The sequence below is a fragment of the Danio rerio genome, chromosome 17, assembly GCF_049306965.1.
Source record: "Danio rerio strain Tuebingen ecotype United States chromosome 17, GRCz12tu, whole genome shotgun sequence".
Taxonomy (NCBI): Eukaryota; Metazoa; Chordata; class Actinopteri; order Cypriniformes; family Danionidae; genus Danio; species Danio rerio.
In genome coordinates, this window is record NC_133192.1 from 47,980,001 (window position 1) to 47,998,472 (window position 18,472).

At 34.6% G+C, this 18,472-nt stretch overlaps 2 protein-coding genes across 6 annotated transcripts in view; one reads left to right on the top strand and one right to left on the bottom strand.

Moving 5' to 3' along the window:
* atg2b (autophagy related 2B) overlaps positions 1-12,616 on the bottom strand; it is a 48,781-nt gene extending 36,165 nt beyond the window's left edge. For 2 of the 4 annotated variants that reach the window (XM_073927728.1, XM_073927726.1), the window contains exons 1-7: positions 12,464-12,616; positions 9,628-9,815; positions 6,725-6,887; positions 5,233-5,385; positions 5,033-5,135; positions 4,782-4,944; positions 4,458-4,637 (exon numbers count right to left, since the gene is read on the bottom strand). In XM_073927728.1, the coding sequence (XP_073783829.1) occupies positions 4,458-4,637; positions 4,782-4,944; positions 5,033-5,135; positions 5,233-5,385; positions 6,725-6,887; positions 9,628-9,789 (924 nt within the window). In that variant the 5' untranslated portion in view covers positions 9,790-9,815; positions 12,464-12,616. Of the gene's footprint in view, positions 1-4,457; positions 4,638-4,781; positions 4,945-5,032; positions 5,136-5,232; positions 5,386-6,724; positions 6,888-9,627; positions 9,816-10,812; positions 11,071-12,463 lie in introns of those variants that run through there. The other 2 variants (XM_073927727.1, XM_073927725.1) reach the window with 1 other exon arrangement.
* Positions 11,098-17,879, top strand: gskip (gsk3b interacting protein). 2 transcript variants are annotated; one of them, NM_001430894.1, is made up of 3 exons: positions 11,098-11,216; positions 12,491-12,736; positions 16,299-17,879. In NM_001430894.1, the coding sequence occupies exons 1-3, from the start codon at positions 11,214-11,216 to the stop codon at positions 16,455-16,457; spliced, it is 408 nt and encodes a 135-aa protein (NP_001417823.1). In that variant the 5' UTR covers positions 11,098-11,213; the 3' UTR covers positions 16,458-17,879. The 2 variants fall into 2 exon arrangements, with proteins under 2 accessions (NP_001417823.1, NP_998600.2); NM_213435.2 differs by lacking the exon at positions 11,098-11,216 and adding an exon at positions 11,998-12,071.
* The last annotated feature ends 593 nt before the right edge of the window (positions 17,880-18,472 follow it).

The window sequence follows — 18,472 nt, forward strand, 5'->3', positions numbered from 1 at the left end:
CTTATCTGCATCACTATTTTTGTTAAATAGATTTTTGTACCTTAATTGGGTTCCAGATGCAGTTTATAAACTTGTAGCGGAGTTTGATCGGGATCGGGAAGTTTGCAATCGGGTGCTCTCTGTTTACGCAACGTTAGCTCTGTTAGCGCGGTAATTTAGACAATAGACTGTTGACAGAGTAACATTAACGTTCGTTTATAAAGGTTAAAATGATGCTTGTGCTGTTGTGTCGAATAGTATGCACTTATGGGAGTTATACGGTACGTCTACATTACTGTCTTTTGCAGACAGCAAGATATATGCTATAGGCTAGTTAACCTTAGCATAGCTTCCCGTCACTTTTTATTAACTTGAAACTCCTCAAATACATTTGGGCACCCGAATAGAAAAAGAGTGAGACTGCTTCTGAGCCATATCTTGGTCCTCCACCAGTCAAAAAAAAAAAAAAAACATGTTCTTTGTGGAAGAATTGTACAGTCAGTGGTGCTGCAGATAAAACAAACTGATACAGTAACGTTATAATGTGTGCAAAAGTGAAATCGGCAGAGATATTAAACATCTGTCAACATCTCCTATGCATAATCATTCATTTCTTTTCGGCTAAGTTCCTTTATCAATCTGGGGTTGCCACAGTGGAATGAACCACCAATTTATCCAGCATATGATTTACGCAGTGGCTGCCCTTCCAGCTGCTACCCAGCACTGGGAAACATCCATACACTCTTTCACACACACACAATAGGGACAATTTAGCTTACCCAATTCACCTGTATTGCATGTGTTTGGACTGTGGGGGAAACCGGAGCACCCGGAGGAAACCCACGCCAACATGGGGAGAACCCAGTCATGGCTCGAACCAGCAACCTTCTTGCTGTGAGGCGACAGTGGTACTCACTGTGCCACTGCGCAACCTTCTATGTAATGTATTATCACATGCACTAAAAGCATCCTCCCCTGATACTGTCTGTGAACCCCCCACAAGCATCAATCCCCTCAATCAGCACAGCTATGTTCTGCTAAATCCTCCACAAGCACCAAACCATCAACACAGCCATATTCTGCCCCAGCAAGTCAGTTTCAAACATAAAAAAACAAAAAAAAAAAAAAAACTTTGTGTCTGTTTTGTGGCTGGCAGATGACAATAGCAGGGCTGTATCTTTTAGTATTATATAGAATACTTTTGTTCTGCCAGATCCCCCAGGCAGGGGTTTATTTAGATTTATTTAGTTAATATTAGTTTTTGGAATTCTGTGCATTGGAAAGAAGTTCTTTCAGAAGAAGAACAGTTTTTTGAAGTATTATTTGTTTTTATTCTGTCTATTCAGTGTCCTTCAACAAGAACGGTGGTGGTGGGGTTCATAATATTCACAATGGTATTTTATTAGTTGTTGGTTTAACCATGGATGAGATAATGGCTTCTATGTTATTTTCTTTTCAATGACATTTCTTGTCACATGTTTAAAAACAACAACCAATATTGCATGTCTATAATTTATATAATGGGTATAATTAAACAATACTTTCACTATAATGTAAATTAGAAGTGTAATAGAAAAAATATATATTTTTGCGCCATTTTGAATTTTACTCGAATACAAATACAAATACAAATACTTTTCCCCCCTCAACAAATACAAATACAAATACAAATACCGGCTGCTCCGCACATCCCTAATATATATATATATATATATATATATATATATATTATTAATATTAAAAGACTAAAACTTGTCATTTTGGCTATTCAAGGGTAAAATTAATGTAAACGCAAGACAAATACTATTTAAATTCAAAATAAAATTCATTATTAGAATTTTTTTTTAACTTGTAACACAGATTTCCTCATGTAAACAACATACCCACAATAAACCATCAAGATCCTGGCTTGACAGCCATATTTAATACAGAAATTAAAACACAGGCATGTTAATGCCATTTAAATATCAAAAAATCAATGCCAATAAAGAAAACATTGATTTCCATGTTGGATTCTAAGTGGACTGCAAAAAAATGCCAAAATACAGGCATTGCAGATATGGAAAATTATAATAATAACAACAATAAAGTATTGAAAATCTGTGCATGCCCTTGAATAGGTTTACCAACTCCCATTCTATAAAAGCACAAAAGCCATATATAGGAAATAACGAGTAAAATTAAATTAATAAATTAAATTAAATTTATTAAATTAAATTTAAAAACTAAATTTTTATTTATTTATTATTAAAATAAAACTATAATCCACACTGAAAATGTGGGTGCCTGTGTGTTTTGAGCAAGCCTAATAAATAATGAACATAACAAAAACTGCCTGCTGACACACACAGTAAATATTGATTATTAAAATAAAGATAAATAATAAAACCAATGTGTCAGAGACCCTAAAAAAACGTTTAACTCAACAATGAAACATCAAACGTAGCAAAAAGATTTTACATTGTCAATCAAATGAACTTAAACAATTAAAAAATGCAACAAATATTTGACCCGAACTACAAAACTAAATGTAAAAAAAAAAGTTGCTTAAGTTGCACACTAGTTTGGTCATGTATAAATATCATTATATTAACCATATTGTATAAATATTATTGTCACTATAAGCCTACATCATGCTGAGGATCAAAAACACAATGTCATGATATCTCATGCGATTGTATTCTGACCGACTGCCTCTTAAAATGCATGACTGAAGCTCCTCATAGAGCTTGAGAAGCAGAAATTCTTTATAATTTGTAAAATAAAGACTTGCAGGTTAAGGAAACAGCTTCAGAGGAAGTCTCAGATTAAAAGTTAAAAAAGTATATTTATATGGACAGATATGTAACTAAATAGAATAGACAGGAATATATTGATATGTGCCCCACAAGACGTTTGTGCAGACGCAAAAGCCTGCTCTCCCGCGGCGCGGAGCTGCGCGCAAGAAACAGGCATGACTCTCGGCTATTTTGACAAATACACACCTATGTTACACAGAGCCCAACATGGAAGTTTGTGATTGGGTCAGCCCAATGTCAATAAAGAAAAGAACCAATGGGCTGCAGATTATGTCACACGGCCGCTCTGTCTGGAAAAGAAGCATGACAGCTCACAGCACCGTCAATCACTGAGGCAGAAAAACATGACAGTCTGCTTTTATGGGCGTGTTTTATGGGGCGATCAGATCATAAAAAGATGATCAGCCCGGTCCAAAAAGTATGTCAAAACAGCCGGAAACTGTCCGGCGTCTGCCCCTGGCCACAACAGGAAAAAAATTCATTTAAAAAATGCGTTAATTTTTTTTTACGCATTAATTATTTCAAATTAATCGCATGAGTTAACACGTTAATTTTGACAGCGCTAATATATATATATTACTATAAAATAAAAATACTTCGATTTACGCTTTAACTTTCAACAATTATACTGTGCTTTTAATTTGACATGTTGTCAGCAAACAATTAAATATGATGCCAGCTTCAGCTAACAGTGTCTCAAACTATAAAATATAACTTTTATTTATTTATTCATTTATTTCCTTATTTTCTTCAGGGGTCACCAGAGTGGAATGAACTTATACAGCACATTTTAATGCCCTTCCAGCTGCAACCCATCACTGGGAAACACCCATAAACTCTCAATCACAGACATACACTGCAGACATTTTAGCTTACCCAATTCAACTATACAGCATGTCCTTGGACTGTGAGGGAAACCGGAGCACCCGGAGGAAACCCATGCGAACACGTGGAGATCTCCACACAGAAATGCCAACTGACCCAGCTGAGGCTCCAACCAGCAACCCTCTTGCTGTGAGGCAACAGCACTACCCAATGCACCACCCAATAATAGTTTTATTTTTAATAAAAATAATTTAATAATAGTATTTAAAAATAATAGATTTTTTCTAGTAATGCATTTTATTTTATAATAATATTTTTTTTATTTAAACCCATCTTGCAAGCTGTAAATTCCCTCTTTAAGGGACAAAGATGACAAAGGTGAATTCAGGTCAATTGGGACCCTTTTTGTCATCGAAATGGCCAAGGAAAAGTGTCCCAATTGCCCTGAATTCACCCTAAATCACCATTATTTATTTATTTATTTATTTTTTCGGGGTTTTCACCTTTATTTTTGACAGGACAGTAAAGAGAATTGACAGGAAAGCATGGGAAGCAGAGAGAGGGGAAGGATCGGCATAGGACCGCGAGGCGGAATCGAACCCGGGTCGCCGCGAGCACCGGAGTGCATGTGTCGACGCACTAACCACTACACCCCTGGCGCTGACAATCACCATTATTTTAATGAAAAATAGAACATGTTTGTTTTGCTATTAATTGTCAAACAATAAAAAAAACTTTCTGGTTGTCAGATAAGTGGAACATTTCCATTTTGGCCAAAAGACTAATGTAATGTAAATACAGTCAGAAAAATTAAAATGGCAGTAAATCTGGAAATAAAATGTTAAATATACTTACTTTAGCACCAGGCATGGCTTCATTTTGCTTCAGAACCACGGAGAGCTCCAGTTTGCCACTAAGGCAGCCCACCTGCACTGGTTCAAACGGTGCACTGGAAGACACAGGCTCTGGAAACTGAGGGTGAGGCTCACAAATGATTTTTGGGTTCCAACTTGGAGAAAGCTTGGGTTCAGTCTCCTTTAAATTTATAAAGAGCATATGTCTTACAGGACTTTAAAATGGTAAATAGTTACCATATTTAGTTATACAAAATAGTTCTATTTAGATTGCACAATTATAATATGATTTTTAATATTATTAAAGCACAGACAATAAACTCACTGCTTGAGTGGGGGATGATTTTAGTCCGGCACGTGCTGATTCTGAAAACTCATCCCAGAACAGAGAGGCTCCGTCCAGAGTGAGGTTTTTATGCGCAAATGTAGTGGGCTGATGGATGTTGACACTGGAGCCCTCTTCCACACTCTCATCACAGTAAACCATCCTAAATAATCACAAGATGTACAGACAGCATGTTGGTAATTCAAAAGACAACATGTCATGCTGCCAATTCGAAATGTCTTAGAGCCTACTTATTGATTCGAAGTTCCAGAGCAATGCCTGTCTTAGAATTTTCAGGAACATGCTCCATCCGCAGGACAGTATCCACAAAAGTGACTTTGACTCTTCTCAACACTAACAGAGAACAGTTAAGAGATAAAGGATAATAAATAAACAACAATCATATTAAAATAACAAATAAGAATTTAATTGTAAAACAGAAGGGGCATACCGGTCTCGATAGTCTCAGCAAATGTTTCCAGTCCCTCCAAAGGCTGAAAGCTCTCTCCCTGATCATCAGTAAGTCTTTGGCTTAAACACTCTTTGGCCAGCTGCATGCTGCTAGTCATGAAACTGGACCAGCACATGGGCTCCATGCCTGATGCTAAAAAAAACAAGTCAGCATCATGAAATAGAAATTCACCCCTTATGAATTGTCAGTAGGCATTTTAATTATACTATTGTGACTCATGCATGTTTTTATGTATTTATTTATGTACGCGTACGTTTTGTTTTTCATTTTATCTCTATTTAATCAACATTGTAACTGGATCCTCTGGTAAAATGTCAGACTTCTCCAATAATTTACTTCACTTTAATGCCTATTTGTTCCAATCGATTTCTTGCACTCAGATCCATTTACATATAATCAACAACTGATGGACTAAACTAAACCAAAATTTCATTTTTTATGATAGATTAACTTATCATAGAAAAATTTTACAGAAAAGAAAACATTTTTCTTTTATTTTTAAAAAACTAAGATGTTATTAAAAATAATATAACATTTTTACATAAGAAAATAAATAATTAAGTTAAAAAAGTACAATATAGCATGATATGAATAACATTCAATATTAAGAGCAAGATTTAGCAGCTTACACCAATGTAAGTCTTATTTTGTTGTTACGTATTCCAACTATCAGGAATAACTAAAGAACCCCAGAGAAAAAATATCAAATGGAAGAAAATTGAGCAAATAAAAAATCTGTGTATGACCTTAAAAGAATAGTTCATCCAAAAAATGAAGATTCTGTCACAATTTACTCACTCTTCACTTGTTCCAAACGTGTTTGATTTTCTTTCTTCTGGTAAACACAAAAGAAGATATTTTGAAAAATGATGAAATCTGGAAACCATTGACTTCCATAGTATTTCTAGACACTATGAATGTCAATTGTCACTGGTGGTTTCTAACAGTCTTCAAAGTATCTTTTGTGTTCAATAGAAAAAGAAACTCATAATGGGTTGCTACCCAGTAAATAAATCAAGCAAGTTTTTTTTTTTTTTTTTTTTTGCTTTAAAGTCTAATAGACTCTACAAGCAGACTAGACTAGCATCACCTAACATTCATACTAACATCTCAAAAAACTTTTGATTTCACAGTGACAATTTAATCACAAAAATGCTTGATGGGTAGTTTACTAGTATTCGCGCATTTCTTATCCATTTTGTGCATGGTATACTGCAATAGAAAAAAGGATATAACATTATCTAATATATACACATTGATTATGAAGCCACATTATTTTAAACTCACACTGGTTTTGTGGAAATGACCTGCGTTCTCAAATTCTTGTCAGTGGGTAATTCGCAAATAAATGACATTCGCATTGGTGCTTTCATGGAATGTGACACTGCCTTGACTTGTTTGTTTTTAGGTTTAGAAAGGTTTACAAATGGAATGTCAGCTAAAAATGATTTGATTTCAAAGATGATCCTACCCATTCGAGGTCTTGGTCTGAACACCATCTCCAAGCCTCTCACTTCTAGAGCGCAGTTGTCCTGAAGCAGCGAGGCCCATGGCACAGTGAGAGAAATGGCCTGAATGAAGCCCTCACTCACCTCAAATGGAGCATCCACAGACTCCAGGATCTCATTCAAGGACTAAAATCACATGAAATATACAAGTCAAAATGTAAATACATGGTTAACTAGAAGTGAATTTTTAAAGATATATTTTTGCTCTATTTTACACATGTAAACTGTTCCACACAGATCCACAGCAGTGTTTTATTAATGTATGAGTGGGTGAGTGAGCTGCTTAAACTATTAAGTAAATGATTCAGTGAATGCAGTTTTTGTGAGATTGTGTCATTCATTTGCATCATGTTTCTGTATTCATGATTGCATAAGTTCAATCTCATAACAGTATATAAGAAGCTTTAACTGTAGTATAAATCACAGTTTTATTGTCAGGGTCTTGGCCCGTTTCAATAAGGAGTTTCAGCCAACACTGAGTTAAAACCAGAACTCTCAGTTGACTTACAAAGGGGGTGAGAAACTCTGAGTTTTCAGTTTCAGATTAACTCAATTGAGTTAAGTATGTTGAACTCTAAGAAGCCTAACTGTGAGGTAAGCATATGCACCATGTCTATGAAAAGCCATTATCAATGAATATTATGATTCACCATGATAGCAACACCAAACAAAACGATGTCTGCCCACTTCAGTGTTAACACAAGTTTAATTTTGACTAGTTATTATATCACCCAATAATTTAGATGTCTTTCTTATTTTTCGAATTATAAGCCGACAGAGTAAAAAAATTCAGCAGTGGCTACTTACAGAACGAGCAAATAGATCCTTGATATAACTACCTATATGTAACATACTAATAAGAGTAGCAGTTTTTGCAATCAGTGTATGATTAAACACCATTTATACTTAAAACTGGCAGATATTTAAAAAAAGAGTCTTTTAACTCTCCCCCGCAGAGGGATAAGTCGAGATAATATATCGAGATAATATTATATAAATATAATATATAATATTTGCAATTCAGTTGAAATAACAGTTTAAAATAATAAAGTGTAAATGCTTACATTTTTATACATACTTTTATCTTTAATAAACACTTGTTATGAACTTTACATCCACTTTTAGAACATTTTCCTCATTATTACTGAAAATCAATTCTAATGTGGCATGTGATAGTAAAAGTGCGAAGAGTGTGCACAACAGAAGCTGTTATAGAGTCACAAAAAGCTTTTTGGGATGTGTTGTGTTTAACATTGTGTGACATTTGACTATTTGTAGTGATTTAAACAAGAAGAGAACACAGAATAAAACTGTGTTTAAAGAGCCCATATTATGGGTTTTTGAAAATTCCCCTCCATGTAATGTGTAACACAGCTCTAAGTGAAGTGAAGTATCCAGCTAAGGCTTAAATCTGTTAGTGTACAGTGTTTAAAACTGTTGATTCATCTATAAAAGAGTCGACTCATAGTGCTTCAAACGAGTCGCCTTGATACCGATTCATTAGGTGTTTCGCCATGACGTACGAACGAAACCAAGTTATTCACGTGCAAGCGCAAACCCGGGAGATTTCAAACCTGAGGCCCCGCCCTCTGACGCAGAAACCCAGACACACACACACACACACACACACACCCACAAACACACACACACACACACACACAAACATGCCGGTCGATTGAAGTCACACTGCAGATGGATATATTGAGTCTCTACCCAAAGATGAAACCTCAGCATTATAGCCAAGCAGTTGGAAACTACTGGAAACTTCTGGAAACTACATGCTACAAAGAATACTTCATCAGCGTTTGTTAAAGGAAGGATCAGTAAAGAGTAACTTATTGATGGACGTCAGGATGGATTTTTCTTCCTCCATTTCTCAAGTGTAAGTACGTGCGATTAAAGTTGCCTCGTTGACTCTAGCTTGCAAATGTATTTAGTTGTGATTTGTTACTTGTAACCGCGTGTACTGTATCAGGTTAACTGACTATATTCTCTTATCGCGTGCAAAGTCACGTTAAAAACGCGACGCGTGCTGCTTTGTTAACGGAGCTCCGTGGACGAGGAGTAGTTTGTGTCTGTGTGTGCGTGTGTGCGCGCTGTCGTCCGGAGGTGTGTGTGTTTGTGTGTATGTGTGTGTGTGTGTGTGCACGCGCGCGTTGTCGTCCGAGGCAGGGTGAAGTGCGTGCGTGTGTGTGTGTGTGTGTGTGTGCAATATGTGTGTGTGTGTGTGTCTGTGAAAAGAGCAGAGTGAGAAGCTAGGAGATCTCCTCAACTGTTTTTGGAGTTTTTGCTCAATAAAATAGTTAGTCGTCTGAATTTTCAAGTCCATAGTCTGTTTTTACATTGACCCACTGGCAGCTAAAATCCACGCCTACACTATCGAGCGTGTATGAACTGTGATTACTTTTATATTGCTGATTAGCTGTTGTGCATTTCACTCTCTGTCTGAAGGCAGTCGACCAATCGCAACAGACTGTCATTGGTCCAATCAGCGCAGATTAGCTTCGAGCTAAGGAGGGGTTTGGGAACAAATGAATCACTGGACGATTCATACAGGAGTCGCTGGGATAATTAGGTAAAAATAAATGCAGATTATAAGACCACGAAAGTGTTTTTGACCTTGCATGCATATTAAACTGTTGTTGGAGACCCTTACAACCAAGATATGACCCTATTTCATGTATAATATGGGCTCTTTAACAACAAAAACCTGCTTCTGACCAGATTAGGTTCACAGCTTGGTCTTGGTTTCAGTTTAGCTGGTCTCCATTACAACATTAGCTCGTTAATCAAAGTTTTAACAAAAGATAGGTGTGGAGTTATACATTACAATAAAACATTTTTGGCACAAAGGTGGAAAACTCACCCATTTGTCCAGCGGCACTTGAGCAAGTGAGCCAGTGCCTTGATAAAGATCCAGACTAAGCTGGTCCAAACTGAGCTTCTCCTGGAGGAAATTGCCAAGATATCGATGTAGCAGGTACCTGCAGGCCCGCTTCTTAATGGACTCAGAAAATGGCCATGGCATCTTGACCAGCTTGGGTTCAGATTGTACTAAAATAAAAGACAACATCCATGATATTAAAAACCATAGAGCAGTTTTCTGTAAACTGCATTAAACAATGTAGTTGAGAAGCATAGTTTGAATCAAGACGGAAAAGCTAAAGTGATAGTTCACCCAATTTCTATTTATTTATTTTTTATTTACTCACTCTGAAGTGGTTATAAACCTTTATGAGTTTCTTTTTTCTGCTGAGCACTAAATTAAATATTTTGAAAAAAAGCTGAAAACCTGTAACCATTGACTTCCACCCTAGGAAAATCAAATATTTTGAAAGCTAATGGTTTTAAGTTTCAAGTTTTCTTCAAAATAATATATCTTATTTTGTTCAACAAAAGTAACTCAAACAGGTTGGAATAAATAATAACAGAAACGTCATTTTTAAGTGAACTTTCTCTTTAAACGTAACATACAGAAAGAAAGAAAATTGCATTAGCCATATCAAGTGTCTAATATCTTTTGTTGAATAGATTAAAAATTGTTTTGTTCTGTGACTCAATATTTTCCTGAAAAAGCACCCACACTACCATTCAGAAAAGGGTTGTCGATGACAGTGACTCATATAAATACATGTTCTTACACTCGCTGACCTCCTAATGTAGACCTCCAACTGATGTGACTGCTTCAACATATTACATCTACAGAACTGACTATTCAATAACATATTTATGCAAATAGACTGGATATACAGCCTGATATCATTTACAAACGTCTGGCATTAAATCAGCCATTTAATTCCCTAAGATAAACATAGTGATGATAAGCTCAATGTAAATGCCATGCAGTTCTAGATATGGTCTGACCCCGTAATAACTCATACAGTATAATGACCACCAGTGTTTGCGCAATTCCTTTAAGGTTGGTGAGTTTGTTTGGCAGCTAACAACACCAAATCATCTAGTCACACATCACGAGAGCTAATAAAGATGACAAGTTGACTGTATGTAGCCTGGTTATTCACAACAACGATATCAAAGGTAAACAACTTACCTGTATTATAAAATAGCTGACTAACCGTTATTCCTTGGCTTAAGGTGAACTAGCATGCTGGCTAAACACAATCCTTCATACCCTTAAGTTTGTGCGTTCGGCTTGGGCATCACTTAATAATAATATCCATATTAAACTGGAGACTGTATTGCGTGTTATAAGTAGCTAACAGGTTGTGTGAAAGCAGCATCTCTGTTTGTCTGCTTTATAAGGCTAATGATGGTGTTTACAAACACGCTCGTGACTGCGCACTCTCTCGCGCGCGCACCTCCGCGCGGTGTGTTCACGAGCGTCCGGTCTGCGCAGTCATTACACATTTCCACACGCAGCTTCAACACACTGTTATTTTTACTACTGGCTGGAAGAGAAACATTATTACGGATAGTAAAGACGCTTTGTTAATGGTAAGTAGACTCAAATTAGTATAAATTTATGTTGTAATAGATCAACATTTACCAAGGTTTCTTAGTACTATTCTGTCTATTTCTTCAAATGGTCTGTTACACTATTTACAGTCAAACCATATAGCGCAGAATAATGGTCTTCTGAAATGGGCTGAGCTGCTTAAATGTATTCATCAATTAAACATAAATAATGTTTAAATAATACATTACATTTCTAACTTCGCTGTGGTTTAATTTCAGTAACGATGTCAAAACGTTAGAAATGCATTTTTAAAGGTAAATCATCTTAACCTTTTATTTTATTTTATCCCTAAGTTGTGTTAAATTCAGGAATTTTGTTCTTGATATCAAATCCTGTTATTCGTAAATTCACAGTTTTACGGATCCAGTAAATTTCCATTAGTGAATTTCATTAGTAACACTTGTGGAAATGAAGTGATGTCACTTTTTGGACTAGTTAAACCTATATGATAGTAAAATGTCAGGAAAAATATCAGAACCTAATTAAATGTAATAAACCATAATACATGTATTAAATGCTTTGGAAAAACAACATACACTTGTTATTTTAGGAAAATAAAGAATGCTCTAGAACCCCCTCCGCCCCCAGACCTCGCGCATCCACCCGCACAGGATTACGTAATACATTTAGCAGTTAGCTTTGAGCTATTTTATACAGCTAAGCGCTAAATTGCATAATAATATATTTTAGACAAAGCTGTTTCTCTAAAAAAATATAATAATGTGATGCTTAGGATATGCAGACGTGCACTGCGCAAAGGCTGCGCATAATTGACACACTAGAGTCCTAACCGCATGAGCCGGAAGTGTACTGACGAACTACCCCCGGAGGAGGTTAGTAACAGAAAAATATTAATATAACATACACATAAACCTGTTAACTTTGTCATACACTATATATTTACAAATAAATGTGTTATTTACGCGATAATACGATTAGTTTGTTAATATAACCTGAAACAGGTATTATATAGAACTTTTACGCAGCGAATGGCAGTAAAATTGTAAGCAAGCTTATCATATGCAACGTTACAGAATGGCGTTATGCAAGTTAAGGTTATATTTCAAATTATATTCGTTTCCTTTAAAAGCGTCTTTTTTATAAAGAGTAAATTGTAGTTCGTGAGTTATCAGTGGAGGAATTCGTGAAAAGCGTTAGCGAAGCTCGCGCCCCCTCATGATTAGTTGTTTATACACGCGCAGTTTTTATTTCCCTGATAATTTACCACATGAAGGCCCAATGTTGTTTTCAGGGGATGGAGGTGGACTGTAAGCCAGAGGATCTATCTAAGTGCTCGTACGATGAGCGCTGTGTGGAGCTGGGAGAGGTGAAGGACATGCGGCTGGAGGCTGAGGCGGTGGTCAATGATGTGCTCTTCGCTGTCTCAGACATGCACGTCTCTCATAATCTGAGCAGCGGGCTGGATGTGGCCTACATCAACGTGGAAACCAGAGAGGGAAACCGATACTGCTTGGAGCTCACCGAGGCTGGCTTAAGAGTGAGTTTAAAGTGACATAAACTCCTTGGGTAACACAAAGCAGAAGTTCTTTATAACACTAATTATAAATACATTGGTGGGATTCACAGGTTTTTATTTATTTTAATCTCCAACAAAATGTCAGTTTTTGCTATTTCTTATTCAGCTTTATCTCCACGACACGTTACATTGTGGAAGTTTGGTGAAGATCTGCTAAACTGTAAACAATAATACTAGCATTCACTGTATGGTCTTAAATGGTTAAGGTTAATTCACCTAAAATATTACAACTGACACTTTTCACAAGACTGTTATGACACGTTTAACAGTCATCTTAAACTTGAATCCTTGAAAGTTTTATTTTTTTTACATTTCTTTTAAAAGTATAAACATTTATAAATATATAATCTTTGCATCAAATTACAAAAAGCGAATTACCGCTATGTGAGGTGTTTCTAATGCAGTGTCTATAGGGCTGAGAGTAAATTTGACATTATTCTCTATTCTAGTTGCCGTCATCAGTTCCACTCATTTTTTTTTTTGCTTTTTCTGAAAGCTTTGATAATGCCATTGAGGAGTTTTTCTTTTATTAATTTAACAAATAGGATTGTAGTAAACTTGCACCCTGATCAGATGTGAAAGGCATATGCAACCAAAGTTTTTTTGTATGGTTTATTGGTGCATAAAAGTGTTCTTGGAGCTTCGTATGATTACAGTTGAACTACTGGAGTTACATGGAATGTGTTGGTAGTGTTGTTGTTGCTTTATGGACTTTGAACGTCTCTGGACCTTTGCTGTCTATCTATAGAAAGCCAGACAGCTCTCAGATTTCATCTAAATTATCTTTATTTGAGTTCCAAAGAAGAACAGGTCTAAGAGCATTGGAATGATATGAGGGTTAGTAATTAAAAATAATTTAAACCTTTACCTTACAACAGTCTAAAGTCTGTCATGATAGGAGATGGAAATGAGAACAATACCAGAGAGATTTCAGAATAACTAAAGACAAAAAAAAAAGAAAAAGAATATTAATAAGAGACAGAGGACCAAAATAACAAACAAGAAGTTTCTCAACTCAAAACAGAGTGATTTTTTTTACATATTAGAAAGTTCATACAAAATGAATGTTGTTAGAGCAGTCCTTAGTAAGATATACAAGATTTTATATAAAAGATGTTTACATTTCGTTTACAAAACGATTAAAATAACTCCCTGCAAAATACAGAAAGAAATTCCAAAAGTACAAGCATGAGACTCGTAAATAAACATAAAATATTAATAATAATAATAAAACATCAGGTAACCAAACACAGTATTAAGAACCAAGGTTAGACTTTTGCAAGGATTGTCTAAAATATTTTCAGCAATTATTTGTTTTGTGAACAATATATAAACATCTTTAATATAAAATATCTTACTCAGGACAATACTAAATATATATATATATATATATATATATATATATATATATATATATATATATATATATATATATATATATATATTTTTTTTTTTTTTTTAAACATGCAATTTTTGACATACGCTCTTATTTTGTTAGTTATTCACATTTTCACAAATTCTTCAAGTGGTTCTCAAACTTTCAAGCAACACTGAATCTATTTTTTATTTCTGACATTAATTCAAGTCTTTCATTCACTTTTTCTACCTTTAACAAACAGTTAGTTTAAATTTAAAAAAAAACTATAATAGGTAAAACATATTTTTTATAGAAATTATTGGGGCATATTTTAGAGGCAATCATGTTATAATAATATCAAATGTAGTATTCATTAAAAAAAAAAAAACCTGACCATCGATGTTTGCAAATGTCGATTGTTTCTACTAGGGCTGTGCAATAAAATCAGTATCGATATTTATTGACCGAACACTATTGTCAATATATATATAAAGTTCAGTATGTAGTTTCAGTATGAAGCGCTATAGTTGTATTAAAATGTGGCTGCTGACTTGGAAGCAGTGCCAATAAGCTTGGGTGTAAGTTTGTTATTTCCAATGGAGGCATTTTCCAGCCACACCTAATTAAAAATACATCTGAACTTTTCCAAATACTGAAAGTGCACTGCAATTCATGCAAGTAGAACTTACCAATCTGCTTCACACTTTGTATTGAATATACGCATTTCAGTAATAACGGCAGACTAATTACCATAGACAAACACAGCACCCAAACACTGCAGTGCTTTTTTACTTTTCTCCATAAACTTGCATCGGAGCTGCAGCAATGTTTTGTCCCTTTGTCATCCTATGAGAAAATGGTTGATAGCCACCTAGTTACAAGACATGCCAGGGAAGCACAAGCCCAAAGTCTATTGTAAATGGTCAAGAAATCTACGCACCCGCGCTTGTCATTTCAGGTCAGAATAACAACACATGCGAAAATGAGTGCGGTGTCTAACAGCAGTGAAGAGATTGCAAATAAAAAAACATGTAAGGATATTGCCAGTGTGGCTTTTTGGTTTCTTTTCTAGTCCATCTCAGCCACTAGCACCCCATCTGAAAGATTTTTTAGCATAGGGGGTAATGTAGTCATTCAATTTCACAATTAGTAATGTTGCAATATGTGTTTGAATAATGATAGTTAGTTTAACTTAAAAGCTCAGATTTGATTATCATAATTTGTTTTGTTGACAGAGTTTGAGGTTTACTGTAGCATAATTAACACCTTAAACTGTGCTTTGATTTTCGCGCTTTACCACAGCACACACTTTGTAACTTTTTTTATAGTTTGAGTCTCTTTAACACTTGTGTTTTTTTATTATATATATATGTATATATATATATATATATATATATATGTGTGTATATATATATATATGTATATATATATATATATATATATATATATATATATATATATATGTATATGTGTGTGTGTGTGTATATATATATATATATATATATATATATATATATATATATATATATATATATATATATGTGTATATGTGTATATGTATATATATGTATATGTATATATATATGTGTATGTATATATATATATATATATATATATATATATATATATATATATATATATATATATATATATGTATATTTATTATACATATACATTATTTACTATATATACTAATATTCCTAAGTTTATTGTTAAAAAAAACATTAATTATCTATATCAAATGATATAAAACATGACATTGTGATAATCTATTTGCAATATCGCTCAGTCCTAGTTTCTTCTACTATCTCTCTAAATTCTCCAAGTCTCAAACTTTCAAGTAACACTATAATTTTTCTAATGTTAATCCAAGTCTTTCATTCACTGTATTCTAAATAACCTTGCTCTGTTTCTACCTTTAACACTGTCAGTTAAAAAAAAAATTGTAAAACATATTTCTAGAAATAATTGGTGCGTATTTTAGAGGCAAACATTGTATAATACTATGAAATCCCCTCAAAATAATAATTCTCATTTAAACAAAATGTGGTATTCATTAAAAAAAGAGGTTAATACTTTTATGATGAACACTGATGTTTGCAAATGTGCATTGTAGATTGTTTTTACTGCTATCTCTCCTAAAGACATATGTTTGTTATTTCTTAGGTTGTGGGTCACACTTTTGATAAGGTCAATGATGGTTTGAGCAGCCAGTATCACGAGACTGTTTACTCTCTCCTGGATTCCCTCAGTCCAGGATACAGAGAAGCGTTTGGAAATGCACTGCTGCAGAGACTGGAGCGGCTCAAACAGAACGGACAGTGAGGCTTCAGTATCATTCACAATATCTGTGCTCGCCAACGGTTTGACCAAGTTCCACGCTTGCAGCATTCAGTAGTACCTTTTTCAGATTGTTTTAGCTTGTGAGATGTTTTTAACAGATCTTCTCGGTGTGGATTTGACAAACTGACTCGCCTGTGAGGTTTTTAAGTATTTTTAATTTTATTTACAGAGGTATCATTGATACAATTGATCAATACCAAGCATTTAATTGATCAATACTAAGCATTTTATTTAACATTTATGCAAGTGAAATAACCCTCAGAAATGCTGTTTTGAGGACTTGTTTGAACAAAAATCTTTTGTTAACATGCAAGTGCTCTAAATTTTGTATTAACTGGATTCCTCAAAGCATAGGTTTTCGAGCTCCATACTGTACACCCGAAGTATTATTATGAAAAACATATCAGATGCCTTACTACTTTCATTCAAATTTCTACATTTATCCAGTAAAGAGCATAGTCGTTGCCAGAAAATCCAGATACGTGCAGTTTCTCTTCCTTTTTGCTTGCTTTGATCATGCATCGAACTGTCTGTGAATGGAAGAATAGATCTGCTGCTTCATCGATTTCTTTCTCAGTCTGTCAAAATCAACAAAAAGAGCCAAAATGTGGTGGTAGTTTCCACCTTCTTCCATAAGATTATTGAGACATTTATCAGTTACATAAGAGGTGCATTTTAGCACCAACACACAAGCTTTATACTTTTATTGACTAAAGATTTGAGCGTACTCTTCTTCCTCGCAATTACATTATAAAGTGACCAGCATGTTCTTGCTTGACTTTGTGAAGAGAGGGATATGAACTATGGAAGATGATAATCCTACTATATCCGCAAGAGCAACGCACTTGTACTATCCAATACTGGCTATTTTATAATCTTTTTTTAAATAATTCTTTTTATTTTGTTGGCATGAACGATTTGAAGTTACGGAGAGCCACTGAATGACTGGTGAAATCTAAATGCGCGGAATTGCACTAAAGGAAATAAAGCAGCCATTTTTTGACTTTTTTTGATAGGGCTGCATAAAAAAGATGTTACATTCCGTTTCAGTTTAGAACAACAGGAAGATGCTAATTTCTACAAAAAGTTCTTTTCGAATGGGTTTCTACCTCATGTTGGGTTTTTATTTTGGCCTCTTCTGCATGCTGGGTTTGAATTAGGTATGTTGATGAAAAACCAAAGGGCCAATTCTGTTCATCTGCCCTGTTGCGTAATTTAGTGTGAAAAATCTCTGTCCCAAACTAAAATATCCTAATAATTCACAGAATGTTGGCTGAGACACATATGAGGAAAAGGAGTGTGAGAACGTGTTTCTATGACGTAAATGGCACAAATGACTTCTGTACCTGAAGAAATGTTGCTTGCTTTTGTTTCCTTGTAATAAAAAGCACACATTCTAATGTATTTTGGTTTGATGGCTCTTTTTCTAACTAATGGTCTTTTTATTGGAGATTTAGAGATTGTTTTTTAAGCAAACAAATTTGTTTTTCTTTACACTTTTTCTTTTTCGGTAAAATAACTGTCTAAGCGAGTTAATCAATGTAGTTTCATTTGATTTCAAATATATGTATATATTAGAAGTTCCCCTAAAAGAACATGTTGGTATACCTTGTCATGTTTAAATAATAAGAGTTCAGTTCATGGAAATGGCCATACCATGAGCTTCAGACACCATTGTTTCCTCATTCTCTATATGTTATTGATGTATATAATGGTACTGATCTGAGCTGGGCCATGTTGAGGCCCATAAAGTGATAGTGCAGTAGATTGTGCAGTCTTTATTAGAAATTTTCTGTTAAACATTTATGTATTTATAAATTTATTTCAGGAAAACAAATGCATCAACACTTCACTAATGGCAATAAAAACCACAGTGTCATCTGTCAGTCAGATGTCATGTCACTTCATGCTAAAACTGCCTCTTAGAAATGAAGTATGAAGTATTCAAACCTTATCTTCATGGTGGTATATAAAGCAGAGTAAAGCTGAAAATCGTC